Raw genomic sequence first — 22,716 nt, forward strand, 5'->3', positions numbered from 1 at the left:
TAGATGTACTTTAAGTGCTTCTGCCCCCAGCACTCTACTATAGTAACACCTGCTGTCAAGGGAAGGAAACCCTCACCCAGAAGAGAAATAGCAACAAAAAGGGAGAAATAAACCAACAAAAGAAAAGTCCTGGGGTAGGATGGACAGAGTGCGTTCTCACTCTCTCCAGAGAGCGGGCATTAGAATGGTGTAGAGAATGCACCGAAGTGGGATGTGAAATGACACACACTTGGCACAGCATACAAATACATACCAGGCAGGAAGTGTGTACTTACTGCCATAGAATCAAACCTGCCACACACACCTCACCAATGCAGGGGTTCCAGCACAAGATCCGGTTGTCTTTGGCACTACTGAGAAGGAGCTCAGGGTCAGCCTGGCACCAAGAGATAGAAAGGACTCCCCTGAAACAGACCAGACATAACAGTCACTCCATGAAAGCAAGAAGGTCCCACTCCCTATTCCAGTCACACTGTAGCAGCTTATGTGGACACTTTATCACAGCAGTAGCATTCTAGATCACTTCTCTGCCTCAGTCAGACTAGAATAAAACTCAGACATCTCTGCTCCTCAGTTCAAAAGCCAGACATCCTGACCCTGAAAGATGGGAATCCTCCGAGAGGCAAAGCAATAGCCAGGCTCCTACCTCGTGTGACCCTCCAGCTGGCTCAAAGGAGAGGTGGCAAAGCGTAGGTCCCATATCTGGATCACCGGCATGCGGTCATCCTCAGAGGAAAGGACCAGCTGAGTAGCAACTTCTGGGTGCCAGGCCATTCCCGAGCAGTGCATCTGGAGACACAACAGCACAGGCTGACAACACTGCAGAGCTGACTGGCAACAAATGAAGCCCTGGTTTACACTAATCAGTTAGGTCAACGTAAGGCAGCTCACCTCAACCTAATTATGTCAGTGTCCGCACTACAGCCTTGTTCCACCCATATAAGTGCCCTACTACAACGACATAATAACTCCATCTCCACAAGAGGCATAGCGCTTATGTTGGTGTATTTAGGGCGATGCAGTGTCTGTGTAGGCTGTTAGCTGTCTTGTCAATTTCAGGGCTCCGCTGGAGCTGTGAAATTGACAAGAAAGCCCAGTACCTGGGTCCCCAACCAGGCTGCTGCCAGGTCTCTGCTCCAAGCCAGGCTGCCACCCAGGCTCCTGGCTTTGGCTGCTGCCTGGGGTCCTGGCTCCATGCTCCTGGCTGGGAGCCTGGCTGCGTCCCCCTCCCCCCCTTCCCCTCTGAGAGCATGGCAACCGACCGGACTCCAGGCGTGGATCTCCCCACTGGAGGCGAGAAGCCCAGAGAGCAGCTGGACTCTCAGAGGGTGAGCTGCGTGGAGCTGGCCTCCAATACTGCCCCCTCTTCAGCTGGTGGGAGTGCTTCTGGTGAGGACGCACATCGCTAACAGAAGGACGGTAGTGTGGATATCGGCCACCGCAGTAATTACTGCAATGGCTGTAAGTTGATCTAATATAGGTCAATTTAAGATTGTAGACATGCCCTCAGTGGCCCAGAGACATAACACTTAGTACTTAACTCTCCAGAGCACTAGAGACCAGCTAAGTTTCATAACACCCCCATGTGGAAGATAAACATTGGTGCACTAATTACACAGATGGGGGAAACTAAGCAGACAGATGTAGGGGCTGGCTCAGGGCCACACAGGAAATCAGTAGCAGAGCCAGGATTAAAACTCACAAATACCCTGATCTGTCCACTAGACAACACTCCTCTGAGGAACAAGCTAGAATTCCAGGGCAAGTGCACCCTAGGCAAAGGGATAGCAAAGGGTCTCATTTCTCACTTGACAGGTTTCAGAGTAGCAGCCGTGTTAGTCTGTATCCGTAAAAAGAACAGGAGTACTTGTGGCACCTTATGCTCTAATAAATTTGTTAGTCTCTAAACTTTCGTGGATTACAGCCCACTTCTTCGGATGCATACAGAGTGGAATAAATATTGAGGATATATATATACACACACATACAGAGAGCATAAACAGGTGGAAGTTGTCTTACCAACTCTGAGAGGCCAATTAAGTAAGAGAAAAAAAATTTTGAAGTGATAATCAAGCTAGCCCAGTACAGACAGTTTGATAAGAAGTGTGAGAATACTTACAAGGGGAGATAGATTCAATGTTTGTAATGGCTCAGCCATTCCCAGTCCTTATTCAATCCGGAGTTGATTGTGTCTAGTTTGCATATCAATTCCAGCTCCGGTTTGGCCAATGTACATGGCAGAGGGGCATTGCTGGCACATGATGGCATATATCACATTGGTAGATGTGCAGGTGAACGAGCCCCTGATTGTATGGCTGATGTGATTAGATCCTATGATGATGTCACTTGAATAGATATGTGGACAGATATGTGGCATCGATGCCACATTGGCCAAACCGGACAGTCTCTACGCAAAAGAATTAATGGACACAAATCTGACATCAGGAATCATAATACTCAAAAACCAGTGGGAGAACACTTTAACCTGTCTGGTCATTCAATGACAGACCTGCGGGTGGCTATATTACAACAGAAAAACTTCAAAAACAGACTCCAACGAGAGACTGCTGAGCTGGAATTGATATGCAAACTAGATACAATCAACTCAGGATTGAATAGGGACTGGGAATGGCTGAGCCATTACAAACATTGAATCTATCTCCCCTTGTAAGTATTCTCACACTTCTTATCAAACTGTCTGTACTGGGCTAGCTTGATTATCACTTCAAAAATTTTTTTTCTCTTACTTAATTGGCCTCTCAGAGTTGGTAAGACAACTCCCACCTGTTTATGCTCTCTGTATGTGTGTATATATATATCCTCAATATTTATTCCACTCTGTATGCATCCGAAGAAGTGTGCTGTAGTCCACGAAAGCTTATGCTCTAATAAATTTGTTAGTCTCTAAGGTACCACAAGTACTCCTGTTCATTTCTCACTTGGTTAGTATGCAGGAACTTTTTCTTTTCTTTCACCAGCCATGGAGCTTCTAACGCAATCCTTGCCCAAGGAACAGTTTTCCCCATCTGCCTTGGAGATGGAGATCCCAGACTTGCCTCTGTAGCACACATCTCACCCCAGCAAGGTCACATGTTCACCTCACTGCTGGCCCAGACACACAAGAATCTGGTTTCAGAGTAGCAGCCGTGTTAGTCTGTATCCGCAAAAAGAACAGGAGTACTTGTGGCACCTTAGAGACTAACAGATTTATTAGAGCATAAGCTTTCGTGGACTACAGCCCATCCGAAGAAGTGGGCTGTAGTCCATGAAAGCTTATGCTCTAAAGTGCCACAAGTACTCCTGTTCTTTTTACAAGAATCTGGCTTTCCCCTCCCCAGGGAAACATTTGTAACAGCAATGGGACATATGGAGACATCAGACATTTAGCTGCAGCTCCTCTGCTCTCTGACAGATTGGTGCCTTTATTTCTTTCCTTCACTGCTTTAACGTGAACCTGGTGCTGGTGGAAGGTGCAGATTCCCAGCCCAGGAGAGTGCTGCCCTGTGTTCAGCCCATGTACAGCACAGCAACAGCGTCAATTCCCCACACACCTTCCACATGCCTGTGCACCTCAAAACTGATCTGGAGGGAGCATGCTAAGGAGCAGGCAGGTAGTTTGTTCCCATGGCCCATTTGATCCTTGGCCTCTCTCCTCAGAGTGCTAAGAGGGACAAACAAACAACAGGACACTCTGGGCCACCGTAGAGGCACAGAATCCCTACGGTGTAAGAATGCCACAGCCAGGCTCTCTTGCACACCAGATGCCCCACACAAACGTGCCTCCCATGGGAGGGGTGGGTACTGCAGAGTCAGCCCTACCATTTGCACAGAAGGCCTCTTGCTCTGGGGCTATTCCCCCAGGGTCCCATGCAGCTGCCTTACAGCCCCTTTGCACTGGTGGGCTGCAGGGCAACTGAGAGTCCAGCCCTGGAAGGCCAGCCCACGGTCCTTCCCCACTCACTCTGTTGCTGTGGTCGCCGATTTTGATGATGGGCTCGTTCTTCCTGAGGTCCCACACGACAGCCTTCCCACTGGGGTGAGCGGAGGACAGGATGTGCTGCACCTGACGATTCCAGGACACTGCGCTGATGTCTTCCTGAGGCTGACGAGGTAAGAGAAGCCACAGATTCATTATACCCGTGCGGGGGAACGCCAGCACTGGGTCCCCATCACTGGCTTGTCTCAGAGTGCACTAAGGGCTCAAACGCATTCCCAGAGGATCTATAAATTCTGTGCCACAATCACTGATAGACTGAGTTGCTGATCAGGTAGGAAACAACAGCAGCACCGATGGCAACCAGCTAGGGCCGGGGAAGCCTTTAAGTGGAGAACACTATGGAAAACCCCATTCTGGATGGGAACATCCCCTAGGAAAGGCCATGAAGTTTAGGAAGCATACACTGAATTCCATGCCACAGTCTGTATCAGCCACGTGCGTCATGTACCATTAATGCCAGCATGAAGCAACGCAATCAGACAGGGCTGAACGGCTCAGCAGCCTGGGATATATGGAGATTAGGCTGCAGACTAGAGACCTCAGTGAGAGAAAAACACATGGGAAGAGGACGTGTTGCAGCATCTCAGGAGTGCACAGAATCAAGGGCTAACTCCCCTCGCCCTATCATAATGCAGGAGGCAGGCAAGGAGGGTGTTCTGTCCCAGGAGAGGCTCAGCAGTCTTTTCACTGAGTGAACGACAGCTGATTGTGTTGCTCATAAGGGGGGAGCTCACTTGTAAATCTCTGTTGGAAAGGGCTGCTTCCCCTTTAAAGCCAAGGGACACCATCCAGGAGTGACAGACGAGCCCCTCCCGGATCACTCATTGGCTGCGCTGTGGTATTACGTTAATTGAAGCCTCTGGTATCTCACAAGATCACTAGCAGATCCCTTATTTCCCCAGAAAGGCCTGATAAGGGTATTACAGAGAGCCCGACCCACTCAGCTAGAGAATGTAAAACACTGGTTGGTTATCTTGTTCAAATCCACCTAGTGCAAAGTCTCCATCCCAGCCCAGCAGCGCACCTGCCAACACTGCACAACCTCCCCCCTGCCACATGGGCCACCTCTGCCATCTCCCGGAAAAGAGGCCCACTCTTAGGTTCTGATCTATTTCCCCAGCAACTGATTTGGTCAGTTCCATGCCTCACCTATCAGATGGATCCCAGGCTGTTACTGGAGTGGATCACTCCCCCCTCCCTCCAGTCTCAAATATCTGTCCAAGGACACAGCACTTCTAGCGAGCAAGGACCCTGACCACAGAGAAGCCCCTTTACCTGAGATTTAGCCCCTGGCGTCATTGGCACGCTGAAGTTATTCAAGTCCCAGATGTAAATTTCAGAATCATTGGCCCCAGAGGCCAGGAGGTTACACTGCGGGAAAAGCAAAAGCACGGTTCTCTCTCCGCTCAGGGCATCCATGGGAGAAGAGAACGGACTTCCTTAGACTAACCACAATCAAACAAAACAACAAAACAATAGGAGGTGTGAGCTACGTGGAATACATCACTGGTACAGCCCAGCACAGAACGCACCCCTGCTGGGGCGGTGGGCCCTCACCAGAGAATGTGTCCACAGTACAAAGGGGAAGGGAGACGGAACCCCAAGTAGACCTCAGGGACTGGGGTGAGGGAGGAGAAGAGCACTGCAATTATTTTATATCTCTGGCACCTGCTACCCCAATGGATCCTAAAATACTGAGCAGATTGGGCAGATTGACCACAAACAGGGATCTCTGAAATGCAGCCATCTGTAAGGCGGGAAAAGGCAGCTATTTAATAGTGCACAGTGACAACAGGTTGGGGTTAGAAATGACGCCTGTACTCCACTGGGTCTGCAGGGGGAGTGTTGGGGAGCAGAGAGGAATTATCCAGGTTATGACTAGTCATGGTTGTGAATCACATCTGCTTTTTTTTGCCTAGTAAACTGCATGTTCAGAACACGTGTACAGCCTGACTCCCCCGGCACACCCTGCCAAGGGGCAGAATGCAACAGCTTCCCAGTCCCACTAAACACAGCTCGACGGCCGAGAGCCGAAGGCATTCCAAGCTCTGTCCAGGAAGGTGCAGAGCCTCCACAAGGGCTGCGGCAAGCCCTGAATTGTCATCTTCATCACAGAGATGACAGGGAATCCATAGCACTGAACCTAGATCTCCTGAGTCCCAACTCAGTGCTTTTACAAGCAGCCCCTTCTTTGCTCCAGTTTACAGGCTGACCACTCAAGACTTAATCCCTTTGAACATGGGAGCTAGTCAATGTGGAAGCCAGGATGGCTGTGCAAGGTCATGATAGAAGACAGCTGTAACATTTCACTGGCTGTGCACCTGGAAAGGATTAAAGTCAAGAGCTCGAACGGGGCCAGTGTGCTTCTCCCGCTGTCCGATCACAGACTCTGTCCCTGACGTCAGAATCTGGGTTGCACTGAACAGCGTTAGCACTCCATTATCCCCTCCACCAGCAATCACCCCGGAGGAATCAGACGACCCGTTTCCAAAGCTGCCCCAGATCAGCTTGTGAAACCTAAGGAGAGAAAAGAAACCTGGCCAGAGTAAAGTCAGGGCAGAGCAACAGGACCTGACACGAGTCTGTGCCAAGTTAGCGTGAACTGACACCTTTGCTAAGAATCCCAGCACCAGGGGACGTTGCTCCCGGCTCACACCCATCACACATCCCATCTCCCTCCATCTCAAAGGGCAACTCCCTTTCTCAGAAGGCAATGGGTCCTCATCACCCAAGAGCTGTGCCTCCCAACACCTTCGAAGGTGGAGAATTGCAAAGGTTAGCCCAGTACGAGCACAGCTACATTAGGGAGTTTTGCACTGATCTAACACCCAGTTTAAATACACTGCCCTGCCTGGATGTGGGAATCAGAAGGTGAAATTCTCTGGCCTGTGTTATACAGGAGGTCAGATTAGAGGGTCATAATTGCTCCTTGTGGCCTTGAAATCTGTGAAATGGTGACGCACATCCTGGGTGGAAACCAGGGTATGTTGCACCATTGTAAACTCTGCTTTATACCAGTGGAATGCATCTACACTGGGTGTCTGCACTGCTGTAGCTCTGTGGTGTAAATATCCCTGAACCCGAGGACTCTACCTCCTATTAATAAATTGCCTGGTGAATAGGTTCACCATCAGCCCCTCCATGCCCAGTTTCACTACTCCATCTCATGGCCTTTTAATTTCATATCCTCATCAAGATATTACATGGGACGTGGGCCAATAGTCACCCTTCACCCACCCACCCACCCCTAACTACCTTAAGACACCTTCAGATTTCCCCACTGATCAATGTGGATGTACCAAGGTCCTCCATCTGAACAGATGAGTTGCCCAACTCTTCCCACCTTGCCAAGCTGTGCAACGCGCACGCATTGGAGGACGGGTCCTGGGCAGGATTCTTTCCAGGCCCTGACATGTGATCAGTTTAACCCTGAAGATTTGAACTCACTCCCCCCTACCCTCCCTCCCCCCCATCTCACCCTGCATTGGTCACTACTCAGATCCAGCCATTGTACCAACATGTTAGCAGGAAGTGCCAGTACCTGTTGGAAGCAGGAAGGATTCCTCTGCACTTCATGTCCAGGGAAGGGTCCCTGAAGTCAATCTCAAAGATTTCCAGGGTGGCATTTGTACTGAAGGAGGCATCCAGCTGCTGAGCAGATGTCCCTAGGCAAAGGTACATGGAGAAGGGACAGGTGAGGCTTTTGCACAGCAAAATAAGCCAATTCTTCAAACACGGTCAGTATTACCATGGCCCTGTGTGAGCGTTCTGCCTGCATATACAGCTCAGAGAGCCACATGTTAAGACACAGGCTTTAAAAAGAGATCAGATCTTCCTCAAGAAATTCTGATCCTGAGAATTTTAATTAAATGTCCCTTTCCCTTTGAACAACAGAAATAAAGTCCCCGTGCCCTCTCCCTCAATACTTCCACCCTCGCCCCACAAAGGCCCTGTCTTCAGTACTAATGCAGCTATTTCAGTGACCCTGGTTACAATTATGGTTCCAATTTGTATTGTAGACTGAACCTTAATTGTGTTCATAAAGTCTTGGTCAGACCTTCCAGATCTAATTCACATCAGAGGTTCTTTAACTGGGGCTTCTCAAGCATTTGCTGATAGTCCATGGAGAGTTGGCTGCTAATGTGGTGCTGGTTCTCTTCCTTGTTTCTGGCTGCTACATTAAAATAAAAGCAGCTTTATTTCCTAAAGTAGCTTTCCCATGCAAGCAAGTGCTGTAGTTACCACAGGGATGTTATTCGATTGCTGATGGGAAAGGAGGTGCACAGGAGACACACCCTATCAAAAAGTGATCCAAACTATGAAATTGTGCAGCTCCTGATCTAGAGAGACTGCAGCCAGTGCTTCTGGGCTGACTATGGATGTAGCCTGGTTACAAAACACAATTAAGGATCAGTCTAGATTACAAATTGGAACCATACTTATAATCAACTGCACTTTAGCTAGTTGCCCGGACATGCTTGTGTCTGTAGTGTAGAGAGGCCCCGATAACCAGAACCGAAGAAAATTTGTGAGAGTGAATAGGTAAAAAGTAAGACAAGATGGGAGCCCAGAACTGCCCTAGACAGGAGACACAGCTCGCTTGTTGTCACACTGTAGTAATGTCAGGTCATCAGCTCCTCATTTACACCAGCCTGTACCGCTGCCAATCCAAGGAATTTGCAAACTCTGCAAATCAGATATTAAAGGGACATTGCTAAGTATTTAAATAAAACCTAAAGTTTGGGGACTGAACAATGCAAATAGAAACAGCTTGGAATTCCATTGCTAATAACTTCATATTGATTGTTCACTTTGCAGTGTTGGGAACCCAAAAGCAATAGCAGTCTGAAGACCAGGAAGTGAAACTGACCATAATGAAAGAGAACATTAGTCTGTGGTCCAGAGTTCAAACTGAGTGAAGTGAGAAGAAATACATGGTGAAAAGCAAGCGCCTGATTTGTAAGGTCCTATCATGTTGAATAATTGGAGGTGTTTATATAGTCAAATAAAGAGCAGAGTCATTTTAAAATAGGTCGCACTAAATTTTTAAAAAGTGATCAGTTGTCCAAATTTATACATAAGAACGGCCATACTGGGTCAGACCAATGGTCCATCTAGCCCAGTATTCTGTCTTCTGACAGTGGACAATGCCAGGTGCCTTTACGCTTTACACGGGCTTGTTTAGACGTTAGATTAGAAAAGTCTGAGAATTTACCCTCTGAAAAGCAGTCTCCTTCAAGGTCTCAAGCTGGGCATCCAAAAGTCACTAATCACTTTTTAAAAAAAAAAATAGGTCCTGATATTTATTTTGCCAGTATCACTTTAATCAGCTCCAGAAAGAATTCAAGTGGTTCTTGATGGAATATAAGATGGTCCTGTCTCTGTGCAATGCACATAATGGATGGTTACACCACCTGTGTGGCTCTCAATTTCATTCTCACGTGTATCCCCTGGCTAGGGGGAGCTGTACCTGTTGCTAGGTAGATGGGGTGATTGCTTGCTGGACTCCACACCTGAACAGCTGTTCGCTCAATTTCCTTTAGCTTCATTTTCTGGACTCTAGAAGAGATTTATACTGGGGTTAGCACAGTCTTGCAATGTCAGTATGGAAATTCACCAACCCAGCCACAAAAATCTACTTGCCTACCTGTAAAACGATAAAATAAATCCTGATGGGTGAATAGCATTTAGCAGGGCTGAGTTGGGGTGTTTGGGAATTCATTAAAAACTCCAAATTAACCCAGGTTCCAGTATGTGACTCTACTTTGTGGCTTGAGCTCTTCCCATACTCTCATTATAGAGGACCCTCAGTTACAGGAAAGGGGTCTAAATTACATATTTAAGTCTTCAGTCTGGGTTTGGTTTCATTTAGCTACAGAAGGGCATTCAAGCTAAGCTACTCACAGGGTTGTAAGCTCACTGAACATACTGATGCCAATACATACACAGAGTGAAAATGAGCAGGGAAAAGTCAAAACTCAAAAGAGATGTGGTAACACAAAACAAGGGAAACTGCTACATTATCTGATTTAGCTAATGCACGTTATTCTCACTCCCATATCATTCAAAGGCCCAAAAGGAAATTCACTTGGAATTCTGCTTCAGTTTGTGAACAGTGAAATAAGTGGTCTAGTGGTTCAAAATCATGAAGTGCTGAGTTCTATTCCCATTCTGACAACGACTCCCTCAGCGACCCCAGGCAATTCACGCAGCGTTTCAGTACAGGAGTTGCTCCTGCTTGCAAAATGGGAAAAGAGCTTCCCTAATTCCTGGGAAATGGGATTAGACACTATTGCAATACGCATAACACAGTAATATTCCAAACTCACCCGTAGTCCACTGGCTATTGGAACACAGTTAGGACTGAGCTTTAGGCCTCTAGAATCTGATCTGTGTTACAAGTTTCTATTTAATAGAACACTCATTAGCATAGGCCAGACATAGGAAGTATCTGCATTTGATAGTTTGCCCTATCCATACTAGAATTGGAATGGTTATTCCTAGCACAGTTCTCTGACATGGATGCGTTCTCTGATTTCAGGGGGCCATCCCCAAAGGCCAGTCAAAGTGTATTTGACATCACATTTGAAACCGCTTCCAGCCTTAATTTGGCCTACATGTAACCAGGGCCACTGATTAGCTGAAATGTGTGCAGAGGGGGAGTCTGGTAGGCATTCCCAGTGTACCTGGAGCTAGCAAGCGGTAGGTCTGACACCCTTCTTGTCCCTCTCCCCCACCAAAGGCCTTCCCCTCTCATTACAGGGCAGGCCGCTTGATCAGAATGTCTTTAATGCTGTTAGCGTTAATCTGTTGTGGAATCTACTGAAGCTCATGTTACCTGCTGCCATTCTCATGCTAAACTCTCCCTAATTTATCAGAGGCCCAGGGGGATCTGAACAGAGGCTATATAGCACAGATCACATGATCATTTCCCCAGGCATCCTAGGACTCTGGGGTGGAAAGAGTCTCCTTCAGCAGCAGCAGGCAAAGCGGCTCATGGAAGACTGAGAGCTATATGTTTGTTCTCATGCCCTGAAGTGCATGCTCTGCTCCCTTCCCTTGTGGGCTTTATCAGACTCTCTGTCAGGCACCTATCTCTGGCACAGCTTCAGAAAACCCCTCATGATCAGCTCCCCATACTAGTCATGGGGAGTGAAACTGACAGATCAGTTTTGCCTACTTCTGGCACACGAGGGAGAGGGAAGTTGCAGGCACTTGCTGGAGGCAGGTAGAGCTGCCAACGCCCCCAGTACACTGAGCACTTGTGGACCACACTGATGTTAGAGATTGGGACAGCAGCTGCGGGCTTCTTTGAAGCTTCCTTATCTGACTCCCTGCTGGCTCCTGCTTCCTCAGTGCAATCAACACAGGAGCAAACTGTACACATGGGGCTCCCTGTCTCTTGCTCCTTTACTAGGCAACAGCCCCTTTAGTGACCAAGAAAAACCACCCCAAAGCAGCCAGGAGGCCTCTTCCCTCCAAACTAGATCACTGGAATACGGGGAAGGGAATAGCAATCATCAGGTGAGAGAAGAAAAGGGCTGTGGGCCACCATCAGGGAAGCAGCTGGGGTGAGTGGCACTTGGATAACATTTTTCAAGGTCTTCCCTGCCCCGTGTTGATTGCTGTTGCCTGGAATTTAACAGGCAAAAAACAAAGAAAGCCCCTGCTAGGAGGGGCTTACAATCTAAATTAGAGCAATGAAGCGCAAATACACTATAAAAGAATCTATTGTCTTGAGCGTGGCCAGGGTGGACATCACATGTACCCCAGAGTATGTCATGGGAAGGTCTTGCATCCAAGTTCCCTAGAGACTGCACCCAATACCTAGGACAGTCAGTAGTCCCAACCCTGCTGATCTCAGCTACCTCAGCAGGACACCGAAGAGTGCATTGGTTAGCCTGACTCTATATTGGCAATGCTGCTGCAAAGATCATTATCCTATGTCATTCCTCTCTGTGAATCCTCCAGTGGCTCCCCCTTCTGCAGGGCAGCAAACATAAGCTGCTGACATTCACTTTCAAGGCCCTTCACCGTCAATCCCTACCCTGCCTATCAGCTCTCATTCGCTACCGAGTTGTCGGTGTTCGCCTTCGATCGGTCCCTGATGCCAGTACCCACTGCCCACTTGTTACATTTTCAAAAAACCTTCGTGCTTTCTCTCCCACTGCCCCCATGCTTGGGAGGTTCATTGCATAAACAGTCACAAAACCAATGCGTAATCCACCTTCAGATCTCTCCTCAGAACGCTCCTTTGCCATGATGCCTACAAAACACTTGACCTAAGATGCAGGTCAGTGTTCTCACGGTTTACTTGTACTCCCCCATCTGTCTGTATCCACCTGTTAGCTCTTGTGTTATACTTGGATATCAACTCCTCGGGGCAAGGACTGTCCTGTGTTTATATAGATTGCAAAATGAAGTCCACATCTGGACTCCTAGATGCTACGGTAACGTAAGTAATAATAATGGAGAGTGTGTCACTTGGACTAGCCAGATATTAGCAATACTAAGAGAGAGACCCTGGACCGCATTGTTGAAGAGGCTGCCAATTCAGAGCATGGGCATCCCTGGTTCTTAGGCCAGCGGAGTAGTTATGCTACCACATTTGGTGTCAGCAGAACAAAGGAAGGCCCAAATAAAGTGGATTAGAGTGATCCAGCCAAGAGTTTACAATCTCACAGGCCTTCCAGGCACCTTCCATTTACTTTGGCTGAGAGATTGACACAATTCAATTGAACTGGCACTGGGGGCCTTTTGAGAACAATAGTGTCTCACTCCGCAATAGGAGGGGTTTTCAGGACACCAATCTACTGTCTCAGCCTTGAAGGCAAAACTGCAGCTCTGAGCCCTACACTGATAGGCAAGATCAAGGATAGTCAGTAACCAAGAGCCTTCAGAATTTCATGGTGTTTCTGCACATTGTTTCTCTCTGTCCAGAACAGGATTAATGACCCTCAAAGTAAGGAAACAGTCTTCTAGCAACCTCTTCTGGCTGCTGTAAGAAGAGCCAGAGAGCTGTGAAGTGATTAAATCATCAGGATTCACAGGGAGAGTGCACCATCTGGCGTTCTATCTAGATTCTAGAAGTAACATATCAGATCATTGAGAAAGTTCACGCTTCTCTCAAGAGCTCTTTCATTAGTCATACCAACTCCTACACTATCTGCAGGAGGGGAGCAGTTGACAGATCCCAGGTGGTGTCAAGTCTCAGCCACTATTGACAGAGTCTCAGCATTCCCAGAAGCCTTTCTTAGCCACGATCTGTTGCCAAGTGTCCTTAAGAAAGGAAACAGTACTCTGGCAATGGGGGAAGCTAGGTCTAGCAGGTCAGACAAGTCCCTTCCACCAGGGACATGAGGGAAGAGAAGGTATTGTATTGAGATACCCAGCTGTCAAAATTAAAACATTCTCTCTCATCTTCTCATACAGACACTACTGAAGGAGGCAGCAATCGGTCATCTACACAGGAAACACAGTTGCCCAGCTACTGTAGTGATCGAGGCATTAGAAATAGCTACAACTGATACTGTAGTAACAGCAACAAGAACCCCACAATTGGCCTGATAACAGCATTCCCAATCCCCCTTTAATAAGCTCAACTCCCTCTTTTACAATTCCAACACGGTCAACCTGAAATCCCTTCCTACAGACCTCCCCACCCTACCCAAATCTCAAAACTTCCTCCAGGAATAAACAAAATCTAGCTCTTATATAGTACTTTTTGTCTTTAGATCTCTAAGCACTTTACTAAAGAGGTCAGTACCCTTAGCTCAATGTTACAGAAGGGAAAAGGAGGCACAGAGGGGGAAGCCAACGGCAGAACTGGAAATTAAACCCAGGTCTCCCGAGTGCTAGTCCAGTGCCACACGCACTAGGTTATACTTAGGGCTTCTGTTTTCCTGGGCTTATTAATTTCATGTTTCAGAATTTATTTTTAGCAATTTTTGACTTCCAGATAGATGTCCAAAAATCACGGTTTTCTGGAGCTCTCCTCTTTGTACATACACATAATACTGTTTCAAACTGCACTGCACAGTGCACTAGGGAACTTTTAGTGTGCACCAGTAGGGTCTACACAGACCTATTAATGTGCAATTATTGCACTTCAGAAATCACACCCTTGCAGTCCACATCACAGCGCTGTGTAGACAAGTGCTTAGCTACAAACCAGGGAGCATCACCTGCATAAACAAGCTGCACTGGAAATGAATTGAGTAATCATTTCCAGTGCTGACTGGATAAACAGATTTTTTTTTAATCGTGGGTGTTTTATTGGCGCTTATCAGTTAAAAACCTAAAATCAAAAACCCTAGCTATACTACATGCTCCTCCATTCAGATTCCCTGATCTCCCTCTCCCCTGATTCTCACTGTCCTAGACTGAGCCTATTCTAATAAATAAAAGTAAACATCAGGCAGTAGGAACCCAGAGGGGAGACACTGGGATGGCTCTAATCCCAGTTGCAAAGCCACTGGCGCTTGCAATGAGGGCTTTTTTGGAAGGCAGGACTCAGTATAACACACTGCAACCTACAAAGGGACTTCTTACCTTTCCTCAAGAATACAGAGCTAATACCGTACACAGAATGGACGGCTCCTGGGACACAGGAAACTGGATCGCAATCTCAGCTCTGCCACTCACTTCCCACGTACCCTTACACAATCTCACAAAGAAAAACCGCACTCCTATTCCTCCACCCTTTACCTGTGTCGCCTGGCGACTCTAAGCTCCGTGGTACAGGGACTGTCTCTCACTATGTGTCCGTACAGCACCGAGCGCGGCTGGGCCTCTGGGTGCTACTGTAATACAGAGAACTACGGAAACTCTCAAGCCGGAGGGGCTCGGAGGGCCGCAGAAATCACCATCAGCAGACCACTGTGCGACGACCCCACGCGTGAAACCAGCCCGCAGGTAGGGGCCCAGTGCGCCCACGCCACAGATCTCCAGCCCGTCCGTGGGGCAACAACACTCAGACCCCCTGGCAATCTCGTGTCTGGCGGGCGAGGCGCAGCCCCTCCGCGTGAGCGGGGAGCGGAGCGCTGCGAGGGGAGTCGGGGGCAAGGGACTGGAGCGCTCGGAGCGGGCTCCCTGTCAGTGGCCGCGCCAGGGCCAGGCCCGCGCCTGCGTGGGGGGATCAGCGGGCGGGGGCCGAGCTTGGGTGGGAAGGGCCTGCGCCGGGGTCAGAGCTGGGGGGAGGAGGGGCCGGCGGAGCGGCCCTTACCGGCTCCGGTACCTTCCCTACCGCGACTCCTGACCCAGCCCGGCCGAGACTCCCTGCTCAGACAGCGAGCAGAGCCTGCACTATGGTGGCCGCCAACAGCCCGAAGAGCTCCGCCCGCGAAGCGTCTCCTGCCTATCAGTGTATGTGTGACTCCTCCCTTCAGACACACACTAACCCCACCCCAAACAGAGGCATCAAACCCCTCGCCCCCGTATCTACCACGCAGAGCCAAAGTCAAGACCCGCCCACCCTAGAGCATCAACCCCCAAGGCCTACGCTTTCCAACTAATTGTACAAAAGGGAACACCCCTACCCCGCCCCTTCCCTGAGGCCCCGCCCCCACTTGCTCCCTCCCCCACCCCCCCCCCCACATGTACATTAACCCACTGCTCCCTGTTGTATTCCACTGGAGCATTCAATTACTGTGCGGAGGGGGACACCCAGAGCTTTAGCCCAATATTGGTATGCCTGTATGTTTCCTTGCACCCCAAACTATCCCTCTATGTGCTTCCTCAAAGACCCCCACTGTATATGACACTTCCAGTGAGATACTAACCCTCCTATCCTTACCGTTCCACCCCATTGGGGCATTAGCTGCCAATGCCTCCTGGATACGAGGCATAAACCCACTTGCATATCCACTTGCACTGCAGTCACAAGCAGGTAGGGTGACCAGACAGCAAGTGTGAAAAATCGGGACAGGGGGTGGAGGGTAATAGGATCCTATATAAGAAAAAGACCCCAAAATCAGGACTGTCCCTATAAAATCAGGACATCTGGTCACCCTACAAGCAGGGTATTATCCCCTTTCACTCATACTACACATATCCTTCTCACTGCCAAAGGAAACCTTGGGCTTAACTTTAACAGAGAATCCAGCCCTATTTTATTTGAACTATAATCTCCATAGAGGTTGTACACGCTTCAAGAAGGGATGTTCTTCCTGTTTGTAAAGCACCTAGCACCATGAGGACTCAGATCCCCTCTGGGGCCTGTGAGCACTACTGTCATGTTGTTATTAGGGGCCAGAATGCAACACCTTTGCTCACACTAGCAAAATTAACCCAAATAGTAACATTGATCACAATGGGACTACTCTGGTGATCAGTTACATCTGAGAGCATCTAACAGCACAGAAGAGCTGATATCCCAGCTGATTTAGTCAAGTCAGGCTGGACTCAGGCCTGGTGAGCCCTATCTAAGATCATGGACTTAACTTTTACTGTTATAACTTTTGGGGTTTTTAATTTTGTTTTTCAAATAGCTAGGTAATACTTTAGGTAATGTATGAGGGTGGTTTAGGAGGCACCTTGGAACCTAAGCTCAGAAACTGCTCAGTTTTGTTATTTTCACTGCCCCTTTTCCTGCATTAGAGCAAACAGTTTTTCAGTGTCATTCCACTGTATCCATTACAAAACAGGACATACCCATGATCCACAGAGCAGGCAAATTTTGTCATTCTGTTCAGTCTTTATCACTGCCTGTAAAAACCTATTTGTATTTTTTCTTAATCTATTAAAATAAAGTGTTTTGTGATATTGCAGCTGGAGTCCATGATCATGTAAAAACTCATCACCCAAGCAGAAGTGTCCCTTGAAAATACAGGGATGAGAAACCTCTCCTGAAAATGCAGCCTGGGAAAAGTGGTTTTGGTGATTCAGTAACAGAGACCGCAGCCTCAGAGCCAGTGCAAAACCATGAGGCGATGGAACACAATGCTTAGAGCTTTGCAGTCTTTTGGCTGAGATGCAAAGCCCAGATCACCTTCACTTACATTCCGTGCAAATCTTGTAACTATAAGAGTAGAGATATTACCCCCTTTTCTGGCAATTTCACTTTTAGTTCCTATAATTTTGCCTCAACAGCTCCTACCATTTTATTTGCCACTTTCTCTCTTAAAATGTTCTGTTGCATCATTAGCACAGACTAGGTGTAATGTTCCACCCAAGACCTGGCTGCATATCAGTATTGAGTGAAGCAATGTATCTTTGGACATACCTCCTCCATTTCTTACAAACCCCGCACATAAGAATGTCCATACTAGCACAGTGATTCTCAACCTGCGGCCCAGTCAGCACACAGCTGCGGCCCATGACATCCTCTGGGCCATATAGTTTTGGATGTGGCCCGCCTAACACAATGTAGGCCGCATAAATAGGTTGAGAACCACTGATCCAGCCCAGTATCCTGTCTTCCAACAGTGACAGTTGGAATGGCAGTCACGACTGGAATACAGGTATGGAAGTGTATGCGCTGTTTAGGAAAGACCGGAACAAAGGTAAAGGTGGGGGGGTGGCATTGTATGTCAATAATGAGATAAGCTGTAAAGAAATAATAGTTGATGGAATAGATAAGACGGAGTCCGTCTGGGCAATACTCACACTGGGTAAAAGAACTACTAGAGCCTCTCCAGGGATAGTGCTTGGGGTGTGCTATAGACCGCCGGGATCAACCCAGGATATGGATAAAGAACTATTTAATGTGTTTAGGGAAGTAAATACTAATAGGAACTGTGTGATTATGGGGGACTTTAACTTCCCAGATATAGATTGGAGAACAAACGCTAGTAGCAATAATAGGGCTCAGATGTTCCTAGATGTGCTTGCTGATCAATTCCTTCATCAAGTGGTAGCTGAACCGACGAGGGGGGAGGCCATTTTGGATTTGGTTTTGGTGAGTAGTGAGGACCTCGTTGAGGAAGTGGTTGTAGGGGACAACTTGGGCTCCAGTGATCATGAGCTAATTCGGTTTAAACTAAATGGAAGGAGTAACAGAATTAAATCAAAGACTAGGGTTTATAATTTTAAAAAGGCTAATTTTAACAAATTAAGAGGACTGGTAAGGGAAGTGGATCGGGCAAACGTATTAATGGATCTAAAGGCAGATGATGCCTGGGATTACTTTAAATTAAAGCTGCATGAGCTGTTGGAGGCCTGTATCCCAAAAAAGGGAAAAAGGTTAGTAAGCAAGAGATTTAGACCGAGCTGAATGAGCGACCGTCTCAAAGGGGCGATTAGGAAAAAACAGAAAGCATACAAAGAGTGGAAGAGGGGAGGGATCAGTAAGGAAACTTACCTTAGTGAAGTCAGAGCATGTAGAGATAGAGTGAGAAAGGCCAAAAGCCGTGTAGAGTTGGACCTTGCGAGGGGAATTAAAAGCAATAGTAAGAGGTTTTACAGCCATATAAATAGAAAGAAAGCAAAGAAAGAAGTGGGACCGCTGAAGACTATAGCTGGAGAGGAGATTAAGGATAATCTAGGCATGGCACAATATCTTAACGAATATTTGCATCGGTGTTTAATGAGGCCAAATGAAGGGATTAGGAATACTAGCAGTGTGACAGAGGGGGATACAGGAGGGGGGATTACAGCATCCGAGGTAGAAACCAAACTTGAACACCTTAATGGGGCTAAGTCGGGCGGACCGGATGATCTTCATCCGAGAATATTGAAGGAATTGGCATGGGAAATAGCAGGCCCCTTAGCGATAATTTTTAATGAATCTGTAAACTCGGGGGTGGTTCCGTTAGACTGGAGAATAGCTAATGTGGTTCCTATTTTCAAGAAAGGGAAAAAAAGTGACCCGGGTAACTACAGGCCTGTTAGTTTAACATCTGTAGTGTGCAAGGTCCTGGAGAAAATTCTGAAAGAGAAAGTACTTGAGGACCTTGAGGTCAATGGCAATTGCGACAAATTACAACATGGTTTTACGAAGGGCAGATCGTGCCAAACCAATCTGATCTCCTTCTTCGAGAAAGTAACGGACTTATTAGATAAGGGAAATGCGGTGGATTCTAATATACCTTGATTTCAGTAAAGCGTTTGATACTGTACCGCATGAGGAATTATTGGCTAAACTGGAAAAGATGGGGATCGATATGAAAATCCAGAGGTGGATAAGGAACTGGTTAATGGGGAGAATGCAGCGGGTCGTATTGAAGGGTGAACTGTCAGGTTGGAGGGAGGTCACCAGTGGAGTTCCTCAAGGTTCGGTTTTGGGACCCATTTTATTTAATCTATTTATTACTGACCTCGGAACCAATTGTAGGAGTGGGCTGATAAAGATTGCGGATGACACAAAGCTGGGCAGTATTGCCAATTCAGAGGAGGATAGGGATATTCTGCAGGAAGACTTGAATGACCTTGTGAATTGGAGTATCAGAAATAGGATGAAATTTAATAGTGAAAAGTGTAAGGTGATGCATTTAGGGATGACTAACAACAATTTTAGTTACAAGCTGGGGACGCATCGGTTAGAAGTAACCGAGGAGGAGAAAGACCTCAGGGTCCTGGTAGACCGCAGGATGACTATGAGTCGACAATGTGATGTGGCGGTGAAAAAAGCCAATGCGGTCTTGGGATGCATTAGGCGAGGTATATCTATTACGGATAAGGATGTGCTGCTCCCGTTGTATAAGGCGCTGGTGAGACCTCATTTGGAGTACTGTGTGCAGTTCTGGTCTCCCATGTTTAAAAAAGATGAACTCAAACTGGAACGGGTACAGAGAAGGGCCACTAGGATGATCAGAGGAATGGAAAACCTGTCGTATGAAAGGAGACTAGAGGAGCTCGGGTTGTTTAGCCTGACCAAACGAAGGCTGAGGGGGGATATGATTGCTCTCTTTAAATATATCAGAGGGATAAATACCAGGGAGGGAGAGGAATTATTCCAGCTCAGTACTAATGTGGACATGAGAATGAATGGATATAAACTGGCCGTGGGGAAGTTTAGGCTTGAAATTAGACGAAGGTTTCTGACCGTCAGAGGGGTGAAATATTGGAGAAGCCTTCCGAGGGAAACGGTGGGGGCGAAGGACCTGTTTGGTTTTAAGATTAAGCTAGATAAGTTTATGGAGGGAATGGTTTAATGGAAAAACATGATTTTAGTCAAAGGAATACCGTGCCATGGCAGGTAAATAGTATAATGGCTAACAAGGGTCTGGCTGGAGACTCTTGCCTACATGCTCGGGGTTTTACTGATCGCCATATTTGGGGTCGGGAAGGAATGTTCCTCCAGGGTAGATTGGCAGAGGCCCTGGAGGTTTTTCGCCTTCCTCTGCAGCATGGGGCAGGGATCGCTAGCAGGAGGATTCTCTGCCAATTGAAGTCTCTAAGCCACAGGATTTGGGGACTTCAACAGCAGAGTCAAGGGAAAGGGTGGGGACGGCTTTGTGGCCTGCATCATGCAGGGGGTCAGACCAGATGATCATAATGGTCCCTTCTGACCTTAAAGTCTATGAGACAGTGCCAGATGCTTCAGATTTCAGAGTAGCAGCCGTGTTAGTCTGTATCCGCAAAAAGAACAGGAGTACGTGGGCTGTAGTCCACGAAAGCTTATGCTCTAATAAATTTGTTAGTCTCTAAGGTGCCACAAGTACTCCTGTTCTCTTTGCAGATGCTTCAGAGTGAATGAACAGAGCAGGACAATTATTGAGCGATCAATTCCATCACCCACTCCCAGCTTCTAGTGGTCAGAGATTTATGGACAACTGGAACATGAGAATGTGACCCTGACCATCTTGGCTAATAGCCATTGCCTATCTATCCTCTATGAACTTATCTACATCTTTTTTGAACTTAGATATAGTTTTGGCCTTCATAACATCCCCTGGCAACAAGTTCCACAGGTTGATTGTATGTTAAATGAAGAAGTATTTCCTTATATTTGTTTTAAACCTGCTGCCTATTAATTTTATTGGGTGAGTCCTGGTTCTTGTGTTATGCAGAGGGGTAAAAACACTTCCTTATTCACTTTCTCCCCACCAGTCATCATTTCACAGACCTCTGTCATCTCTCCTCTAAGATGAACAGTCCCAGTCTTTTTAATCTCTCTTCATATGGAAGCTGTTCCATACCCCTAACCATTTTTGTTGTCCTTCTCTGTATATTTTCCAATATATCTTTCTTGAGATGGGGTGACCAGAACTGTATGCAGTATTGAAGGTGTAAGTATACCATGAATTTATATAATAGCACTATATTTTCTGTCTTATCTATCCCTTTCCTAATGGATCCTAACTTTCTGTTAGCTTTTTTTGACTGCCACTGCACCTTGAACAGATATTTTCAGAAACCTATTCACAATGACTCCAAGATCTCTTTCTTGAGTGGTAACAGCTAATTTAAACTCCATTATTTTGTGTGTATAATTGGGATTGTGTTTTCCAGTGTGCATTACTTTGCATTTATCAATGTTCAATTTCATCTGCCCTTTTGTTACCTAATTTAGGGAGATCCCCATCTTTGCAGTCTGCTTTGGATTTAACTATTTTGAGTAATTATGTATTGTCTACAAACTTTGCCACCTCACTGTTTCACCCCTTTTCCAGATCATCTATGAATATGTTGATCAGCACAGATCCCCGTACAGATCCTTGGGAGGACTCCTCTATTTACCTCTCTCCACTGTGAAAACTGACCATTTATTCTTCCCTTTGTTCCCTATTTTTTAAACCAGTTACTGATCCAGGACAGGCCCTTCCCTCTTATCCCATGACTGCTTAGTTTGCTTAACAGCCTTTGGTGTGGGACTTTCAGAAAGCTTTTGACAAGGTCCAAGTACTCTAAATCAACTGGATCATCCTTGTCTATGTGCTTGTAGACATCCTTAAAGAATTCTAATAGATTAGTGAGGCATGATTTCCCTTTACAAATGCTATGTTGACTATTCCCACGCATATTGTATTCATCTGTGTCTAATAGTTCTGTTCTTTACTATAGTTTCAAACACCCGCTGAAGACTTACCACAGTTTGGAGGTCTAAGAACTTTAGAAAATGCTTTTGTTTACTTCCAGGCAAAAGGCAACACACTGAAATTATTTAAGGAAAATAAAATACAATGCTACTACATACACTCCTTAAACTCTCTAAAACATTGGGAAATAACTGAGTTCAGAAGACCAACCATGCCCTCAACAGCCAAGGTCAATAAGACACAGCAATAGGTCACTCCTACACTAAAGTGGCAGACTGTGGGAAGCAGCAGTACTGCTCAAAATGGGTATAAGATTAGAGGGAGATTTTGCCCTGTGTGAGGGATGGAAGGTTTATCTAGTGAGGTGTATCGCTTCAAAGGCTAGGTTCTTCTGTGATCCTAATCCACCAGTACATAAGGCAACTCAAACTTTTATTGTGGTTGCTGCCTGAGGAGGGCCAAGAGAGAAGAGCCAACCCAATGAGGAAGTACAATTATTCATAGTATAGATGGCATCATGGCAGAGTTTAATAACCCCAAAGAAGTTGTGTCCATCTTTGAACATTTAATTGAATTCTGTTTTACTTTCTTCTCCTTCCAACAGCTCCAAGGACGACCTTGGTAGCTGGCACTGGAATCAGACTTATCTAAAGAATTCCAGTGTCCATCTTACACACAGATTCATAAGGATCAATACCTCTGGACTTCTTCCTGAAGCACCATCCTGTACACAAGGGAATTCTACCCCTGCTCCGAGACAATGGTGGAGTCACTGTAACTTCATTGCCCACTTTATAACCT

At 46.8% G+C, this 22,716-nt stretch overlaps 1 protein-coding gene across 1 annotated transcript in view; it reads right to left on the reverse strand.

Moving 5' to 3' along the window:
- SEC31B (SEC31 homolog B, COPII coat complex component) overlaps positions 1 to 22,606 on the reverse strand; it is a 47,539-nt gene extending 24,933 nt beyond the window's left edge. Inside the window, exons 1-8 of the mRNA XM_034775303.1 lie at positions 21,966 to 22,606; positions 9,468 to 9,556; positions 7,539 to 7,662; positions 6,319 to 6,514; positions 5,273 to 5,368; positions 3,962 to 4,102; positions 647 to 789; positions 305 to 404 (exon numbers count right to left, since the gene is read on the reverse strand). Coding sequence (XP_034631194.1) covers positions 305 to 404; positions 647 to 789; positions 3,962 to 4,102; positions 5,273 to 5,368; positions 6,319 to 6,514; positions 7,539 to 7,662; positions 9,468 to 9,546 — 879 coding nt within the window. The 5' untranslated portion in view covers positions 9,547 to 9,556; positions 21,966 to 22,606. The remainder of the gene's footprint in view (positions 1 to 304; positions 405 to 646; positions 790 to 3,961; positions 4,103 to 5,272; positions 5,369 to 6,318; positions 6,515 to 7,538; positions 7,663 to 9,467; positions 9,557 to 21,965) is intronic.
- Positions 22,607 to 22,716: the final 110 nt, after the last annotated feature.

Source organism: Trachemys scripta, chromosome 7 (genome assembly GCF_013100865.1).
Source record: "Trachemys scripta elegans isolate TJP31775 chromosome 7, CAS_Tse_1.0, whole genome shotgun sequence".
NCBI classification, from domain to species: Eukaryota; Metazoa; Chordata; order Testudines; family Emydidae; genus Trachemys; species Trachemys scripta.